Source organism: Maniola jurtina, chromosome 21 (assembly GCF_905333055.1).
Source record: "Maniola jurtina chromosome 21, ilManJurt1.1, whole genome shotgun sequence".
Taxonomy (NCBI): domain Eukaryota; kingdom Metazoa; phylum Arthropoda; class Insecta; order Lepidoptera; family Nymphalidae; genus Maniola; species Maniola jurtina.
The window spans coordinates 3,776,646-3,785,096 of NC_060049.1; the positions used below are offsets into that span (position 1 = coordinate 3,776,646).

The 8,451-nt window shown below is 36.7% G+C and overlaps 1 protein-coding gene across 2 annotated transcripts in view; it reads left to right on the forward strand.

Annotated features, from left to right (window-relative positions):
• Positions 1–583: 583 nt before the first annotated feature.
• Positions 584–8,451, forward strand: part of LOC123876393 (N-alpha-acetyltransferase 15, NatA auxiliary subunit) — a 133,436-nt gene continuing 125,568 nt past the window's right edge. For both annotated transcript variants that reach the window (XM_045922628.1, XM_045922629.1), the window contains exons 1-10: positions 584–751; positions 1,023–1,107; positions 1,729–1,991; positions 2,501–2,808; positions 3,575–3,709; positions 4,103–4,240; positions 4,553–4,820; positions 5,781–5,937; positions 6,563–6,687; positions 7,351–7,564. In XM_045922628.1, coding sequence (XP_045778584.1) covers positions 695–751; positions 1,023–1,107; positions 1,729–1,991; positions 2,501–2,808; positions 3,575–3,709; positions 4,103–4,240; positions 4,553–4,820; positions 5,781–5,937; positions 6,563–6,687; positions 7,351–7,564 — 1,750 coding nt within the window. In that variant the 5' untranslated portion in view covers positions 584–694. The remainder of the gene's footprint in view (positions 752–1,022; positions 1,108–1,728; positions 1,992–2,500; positions 2,809–3,574; positions 3,710–4,102; positions 4,241–4,552; positions 4,821–5,780; positions 5,938–6,562; positions 6,688–7,350; positions 7,565–8,451) is intronic.

Here is an 8,451-nt window from a genome sequence, read left to right on the forward strand (position 1 = left end):
AATTAAGTAAGTCTACCTATTTTTAAAAAGGTACCTACCTACGAAAATAAAATCAAAAATACGAACACAGCTGGGCTGGTCTGTGAACACGAAGGTATAACCAACACTAAAAAAGTGCTCATAAATTATAAATTTAGTACATTTCATACCTTTCTGGCAATGTTGGTTTGACACGTTTGACAGCTGTTGATTTGTCAAAAATTCAAAATGTCAAAAATAGACCATAGATAAAGTCTGGCTTGAGATGCCAGAAAAGAATGTTGCCAAGTTTAAATCATATTTTTCCCTAAAAGGACGAGGGACACAGATGATACATTAATGACATATTATAAAGAGCGAAAAGAGCACTTCTTGTCAAAGTGGACGTTAAATACTTAACTTCAATCTGAACAAAAACCAAACCATTTAATATTCATAAAATTATTTTGCATGAAACCTTACAACTTCTTATACAGAATGAGACAAGTTGCATTACCTACACCAAAGTAACTATCAGTACCTAATCTAAATTATTTGTCATATTCATTTGAAGTTTTGTTACTTGGCAATGTTTTTATAGGTCACGTGACCCAGTTGCCATAGACTAACTAAACTCTCCTTCATCGACTTCTCTGGTTTATAGCCACGAGGTTTTTAGTAATATTTCAATTTATTAGTGAATTAATAAAAAGATAACTCGTATTCCTTAGATAAAATGCCACCGAGCAATCCATTGCCGCCAAAAGAGAATGCTCTTTTCAAAAGAATATTGGTAAGTTTAGTTGTAAACATACAGTTTTGTTCAAGTGGCTTGTCATTCTCGGCTATTATTTCTAAATAAAAAATAGTGCAATTGATATGAGAAATTAACTACGCTTCAGTCCTATTACCACTTAGCTGGCTTATCTTATAGCATCAATTCCAAGTATTAATCTTAAAGGGTTTCACGTTAGAACCTATACTTCTTACAATTGTATCATTTGGGTTGCATCCAATAATAAATAGAGGTTAATGAAATCTAATTAATTATCTAATATTTTCAGCGGTGTTACGAACATAAACAATACAAAAATGGACTGAAATTTGCTAAGCAGATATTATCGAATCCTAAATTCGCCGAACATGGAGGTATGGAGCTAAAGAGTTTTTATTATTTACAATTTTTGATTTGCAAAAAACTATACCAATTTGTTCTACTTTATCTGAATGCATACCACGGTTACTTCTACTTGAACTAAGTTCGTTATAGAAGATAACATTGGAAGTTTCAGAAAAGTTGCATTAACTTATATTTTGAAGCATTGTTATTTAGATTTTATTTATTTGTATTTTACATATTTTGATGTCTATTTATAAAATGGTAAAATATACAGCTCAATAATGTATTTGTTAGTTTTGAAGAATCTTATCTGATTTTAGTGTTGAATATTTATTATACTTTTATAATATTTATGGTTAATATTGTGTTTGTCGTGGAGATCCTGGGTTAATGGAATCTTAGTGTCAAAAAAAATTACAAGAAATTTCATGGCCTCAATTGCCTCAATGGTTACTAGCCTCATTTGGTGACAGAAACACTGGCTCATTTTTTGTGCAAAGGATCAGACTGGTTATTTTGCAGGGAAATGTAGCCAGTGTTCTTGGCACCATTCCATGCACACATGGTTTGTAGAGTAATTAGATAAAGCTACCTTTAAGTTTTATTGTAACATTATGATTAATAATAAAAATTATGTGTAATGTTTTCAGAGACCCTGGCTATGAAAGGTTTGACATTAAATTGTCTTGGTCGTAAAGATGAAGCATATGAGTATGTAAGAAGAGGTCTGCGCAATGACCTGAAGTCTCCTGTGTGCTGGCATGTTTACGGTCTCCTCCAGAGATCCGATAAGAAATACGATGAGGCAATAAAATGTTACCGCAATGCATTAAAATGGGAAAAAGAGAATATACAAATTCTTCGGGATCTGTCCTTGCTCCAAATTCAAATGAGAGATCTAGAAGGTTACAAAGTATGTAAATTATCTATTCTTTATATCTTTGACAGGCACATTTTGAATTGCAACAAATCTTTCAATGAGGCTTAATTAGCTGTTTTGACAGCTTGTGTGTTGTTGAATGTATTTTGTATATAAATAACTTGTTAAATTTATTCCTCACAAAAACCTGTATCTTAGTACATAGACCTATAAAGCATACTTTGTGTTAAGTCAAACTTAAGACAAATAAAATGAGGCAGATTTTATGTTTTAACAACTTTTTAAAATTCATATATTTCAGTCTTAAATCGTTGCAATATCAACTTCAATATTATTTGCTAAAACAAGTAGCGTTTGACTGAGACACCTTGTAGGATGTGTACTGCTGGGTGATGAAAGTGATGTTAAATTCCTTGATTTTTACGTCAAATTACACTCTCCCGCAAACTATGCTCTATCTTACTAGCCATTTTAGTAAAATAGTATACCTATAAGTATTATTAGTATTACAATATCTATTATAATGAATCAAATCTTTTTAGGACACTCGCTACCAGTTATTCATGTTACGACCAACACAAAGAGCATCATGGATTGGCTTTGCCATGAGCTATCACCTTCTAGGTGACTATGAAATGGCAAACAGTATATTAGACGCCTTCCGAACCAACCAGATGAAAGGTCCTTATGACTATGAACATTCAGAGTTATTATTATACCAGAATATGGTTTTAGCTGAGTCAGGACAGTACGATAGAGCGTTACAACATCTGCAAAAATTCCAAAGTCAAATTCTAGATAAGTTATCAATTAAGGAAACCTCGGGCGAGTATTATTTGAAATTGAAGAGGTGAGTTTCACAGTGACGATTGTAATCCTGTAATTAATTGAACCACTAGTTAACCGCTAGTTAGTTTAGTTGAATTGACCACTGATTAACTGAACTTCTAGCTATTAACTAGATTTTTCTGTCAAGGGGTTCTCTCTATTCAGTTTTGTTGGATTGTTGTCCTAGCTCATATTGACAGTAAGGCCATAGAGAGGGCACAAAATATATTTGCACACATATTTGTGCACTATAATATCTTCCATGCAAATGGCTTCTTTCTATCTATCAGATGGCTAATCTCTGTGGAGATTAGCTGCCGAAATCAGGAGGACATTATTTTTTATTACTAGATAAAGCCTGTGATTTCTACATGAATTCTGTTGTATTAAAAACCTGTAAGAACTCTTTGATTTTCTGGGATAAACAGTAGCCCAAAATATCATCCGGGATGCAAGTAACCTCTGAACCAAATAGATGATGTCTGTGACTTCTGTGTGTATTTAAGTTTCCTAAAAATCCTGTGGAAACTTTAATTTTCTGGGACAAAATTAGCCTATATCCTTCCCTGGGATGAGAAGTATATCTGTATGTGTCTAAACTGTGAAAAGCTGGCAGACAGACAGACAGACACCTCCACATCTATAATATTAGTATGGATAGTTACGGATTAGATACAATGCACAGTTGCAATAAAACAACATAAATTCAGCAAATCATAACAAGAAATCGTACCAATGCAATTTGATGATATCAACTTTCATGCTAAGTAGAAAGTTTTTAATTCCAGGTTTAAAGAAGCGGAAGCAGTATATGAGGATTTGCTCAAGCGGAATCCGGAAAATGTGATGTATTACCAGAAATTAGTAGAAGCTAAACAGCTTAGTGATCCGGACGAAATTGTGGCCTTCTATGATGAATATAAGTGAGTTTGAAACACTACAATAACGAAGGACATAGCTTCCAATTTCAAGTTATGTATAACTTATACTCATGGTTTAGTACACAGGGTGTAGTGCTGTCTGTATTTAGCAGTCCCTGTGATTTGGTTGATATGGCCTATGGCTGTCCACTTAAGGAGTCTCTTAAGACTTGTCTGGCGCAAAGTTGTCAGAACCTTAGAATCCCAATGTTTTATTTTGATCATGTCCACCCACACTTCGGCTTCACATCTCCTTAAGCTATCTGTTACTCTGGTTTTTTACTGGTTTTCTCTAATTTGCTTGAGAAACGTTGAGCATAGCTCTTACCATCGCTCGCTGAGTGTCTGATCTGTGCAAATGAGGGTAGTTATTTTTTGTTCTTTTTGCCGTTTCAGAAAAGAGTATCCCAAAGCAATAGCGCCGCGGCGACTGCAACTGACGGATGCGCGAGTGCCGTCGTTCGAGCGCCTCGCGGACGAGTACTTGAGGCATGGACTGCATAAAGGCATCCCACCACTCTTTGTAGATTTGAGGTAATTTCTAAACTGTTACAGAAAAGCGTATACCAAAGCGCCCTGGCGTTTTTATTTATATAATGCATAAATTACTACCTATAATCTTGGTATCTTCAAAAAAAGAGTAATTAGGCACCTAGGCAGGCGCGCTTAGGCTGTATCGTCATCTACTTTTTGGTATGATTACTGTCAAGGTTTACTGTCAAAAATTTAATGGAGTTATTAGATTTATGTATTCACAGCCTGTAACGAACTGCTCAAAACAGTGAGCCTAGTAACCAGAAGAAAGCAACACAGTAAAAGCTATGAATAACTGTTCTTTCCTTCCAGGTCTTTATACGCTGATCAAAGTAAAGCAGACACAATAGAAAAACTAATACTACAGTATATGGAAAACTTATCAAAATCCGGTACATTTAGTTCGAAACCTGACGAAGTGAAACAGCCAGCTAGCGCGTTACTATGGGCGTATTACTTTGCGGCACAACACTACGACTATAAGAAAGACACAGACCGAGCCCTGCATTATATAGAGGCTGCGATAGAACATACACCGACGTTGATAGAACTGTTTATTGTTAAAGGACGGATATATAAGGTCAGTACTGGGTATTATGTGATTACTAGCTGATGCCCGCGACTTCGTCCCTGTGGCCTGTCCACAGGGACGAAGTTGCTTATAGGTTTTTAAAAATCCCATGGGAACTCATTGATTTTCCGTGATAAAAGCCTATGTGTTAATCCAGGATTTAACCTATCTCCATTCCAAATTTCAGCCAAATCCGTCCAGTAGTTTTTGCGTGATAGAGTAACAAACATCCATCTATAAACACTTACAAATTTTCCGCGTTTATAATTTGAGTAGGATTTTATAGTTAGGCAGTATGTAAGGTTTTGATGTTTGGTAACTCTAGTCCATGTTTGAAACTGTTGATCACACTAATATTATAAAGAAGAAAGTTTGTATGTGTGTGTGTGTGTGTGTGTGTGTATGTTTGTTACTTCTTCACGCAAAAACTACTGGACGGATTGGGCTGAAATTTATAATGGAGATAGATTATACCCTGGATTAGCACATAGGCTACTTTTTATCCCGGAAAATCAAAGAGTTCCCACGGGAATTTTAAAAAACCTACATCCACGCGAACGAAGTCGCGGGCATCGGCTAGTATACCATGTTTTATATGAGGCGACAGCCTGCGTGACTCTTGCGTGATAGCCTACTGGTTAAGATGTCTGCCTTCGTCCTTGGGAGGTCGAGGGTTCGCCCGGGCACGGAGTTATGTGCGTTTTATGCAATTGAATATCGCTTGCTTTAACCGTGAAGAAAAACATCGTGAGGAAATTTTCATGCTAAGATTTCTCTATAATGTTCTCAAAGGTGTGTTAAGTCTGGCAATCTGCACTGTCCAGCATGGCAGACTATGGCCTAAACCCTTCTCATTCTGAGAGCAGACCTGTTCTCAGTAGTGGGCTGGCAATGAACTGATGATCATGATGATGATGGATAACTCTTTCGTAGTTCTCAATAATACCCATATATTTGTACCAATTGCAGCATGCCGGTGACCCAGTATCGGCATACAAATGGTTAGAAGAAGCTCAAGCGATGGACACTGCTGATCGATACGTAAATAGCAAATGCGCGCGTTACATGTTACGCGCGGGGCACGTCAAACGAGCCGAGGAGATGTGCTCTAAGTTTACTAGAGAAGGTACCAATTACAGCTAATATACCAGTTACATATACAGCAGTTAACAAGTGTAAATAAAAAAATTTATAACACCCCCGACAAGTGAAGGTTACAGTTACTAGAAAAGAGCTGATAACTTTCAAACGGCTGAACCGATTTTCTTGGATTATAACTAAGAACACTCTCGATCAAGCCACCTTTCAAAAAAAAAAAAAAATTAAATTAAAATCGGTTCATTGGTTTAGGAGCTACGATACCACAGACAGATACACAGACACACTGATACACACGTCAAACTTATAACACCCCTCTTTTTTGGTGGGGGGTTAAAAAGATTTTTGACAGAAACAGCAATACTAATTTTATTATAAGGTCCTTACATTTTAACCTAACCTAATGTCTGCATCGATGTTAGATCTTTACATTACGACAACCTAAAACTAAATCTCATATAACCTAACTAAAAAACTGCGTCGAGGTGTGACGTGCAATCCATAAACAGAAATATAAAATTGACACCAATTTGGATATACCTGAACCAATTGAATTAAAAGTTCATCTCTTTATTTTAACTATAATATAAAAAAGGTAGAATGATTTAATTCTCTCAAATCATTGTTATAAAACCTGAGATGTTGTCTTCCAGGAGTGCCAGCAACAGAAAACTTGAACGAAATGCAATGCATGTGGTTCCAAACGGAGGCGGCGGCCGCTTACCAACGCTTACAGCAGTGGGGAGAGGCTCTCAAAAAGGCACACGAAGTCGATAGGGTAATTAAGAATATTTACTTCTTGATTATCGCCAATACACAGAAATTGTTTGTGAAGCCCAACACTAAACGCCTTAAAAGATGGCACATATTAGAATTGGACGAGAGATAAATATACTCTACTAGTTGACGTCCGTGACTTCGTCCACGTGGATTTAGGTTTTTCGAAATCCCGTGGGAACTCTCTGATTTTCCGGGATAAAAAGTAGCGTATGTGCTAATCCAGAATATTATCTACCTCCATTTTGAAATTCAGCCAAATCCGTCCAGTGGTTTTTGCGTGAAGGAGTCACAAACATACACATACTCACATACACACAAACTTTCGCCTTTATAATATTAGTGTGATAGTGTGATACAACACGAAAGGGGAGGATATGCACTGGAATGGCCCCTAAACTCATAAATTTTAAACTCACACTTACCCAAAATCTGATTATGGCTAGAAGCCGATGGCAGATGGATATATTGAAAACAAAAAAAAATCGCCAATAGCGTCAAGCAGATAATTTTTGACGCTGATTTCAGTCAGTTCCACACTTTGAAACTCTCCTTTCTTGAATTAATACGAGTATCATATCTCTCTCTGATATTAATAGAATATGAATAGTTTAATATGTATAACAAAACGATGAATAAACGTGTTTTGATCTCATTTTTCCAGCATTTCTCAGAAATAATGGAGGACCAATTCGACTTCCATTCGTACTGCATGCGAAAAATGACGCTACGCTCCTACGTTGGCTTACTTCGGTTAGAGGACGTTTTACGCTCACATCCGTTCTACTTCCGCTGCGCGCGCGTCGCGATACAAGTGTACCTGCGGCTCTACGCGCATCCCTTGCAAGACGTCCCACAGACTACAGAACCAGACACAGGTTAGTTTACACGTTGTTGTTTATTGCTTATACATGCAGTGTATGCGTCGCGAACACCTGTTTTCACAAACGTTACTATGAAGTCTCATAGTGCGCTCGAACGCATAGTGTAGGTTCCACCAATCACGTGACTGTGTCACGTCAATTTACAATGATCTGATTGGTGGAACCTACACTATGCGTTCGAGCGCACTGTGAGACCTCATAACAGCCGGAAGTGCAGTTGCGGCTCTACGCGCATCCCTTGCATGCCACAGACTACAGAATCAGACAGGTTAGTTTATACATAAGTAGTGTAGTGTTGAAATTATGCATTAGTTAAGTCGGGTTGAGTTGCTAGCGCGTACATTGGGCCAAGTCTGGTTGGTGGCGAGTGTGTAGACCACTTAGCAGTCGGTCTCGAACAATTTGTTAGTTGAAAAAATGCGCTTGAAGAAGGGCGGTTACGTAATGAAAAATAATATTATATTGTCTAGAAACATTATTGCTTTTATATTATCTATCGGAAAAACCTTCAGTTATTTTAATAGCAATCTTTTGTATTTGATACAGTATAATGACTACCGCCTATGTAAAAGTGTACGAGAATAGTGCAAGCCACAATATTTGCTAATAAATAAAAATTAGTCTGGATTTTTTACATTTTTACACCTACACTACATATTATCTATACTACTATTTATATATACTTACTGGTACTTAATACTTATTCAGAAAATATTTTTGACCTTGTAGTGTTGTTACAGTTGACTGGCTCAACCGGTCTGTTGAATCAGTTCTGTAGTTTTTCTATGGCGAGACAATATACTTTAGGATGGATACTTATACTGATCGCACACTATGAGACTCACAGCTGTTATTAGCAGAAAAAACATGTTCCTGTGACG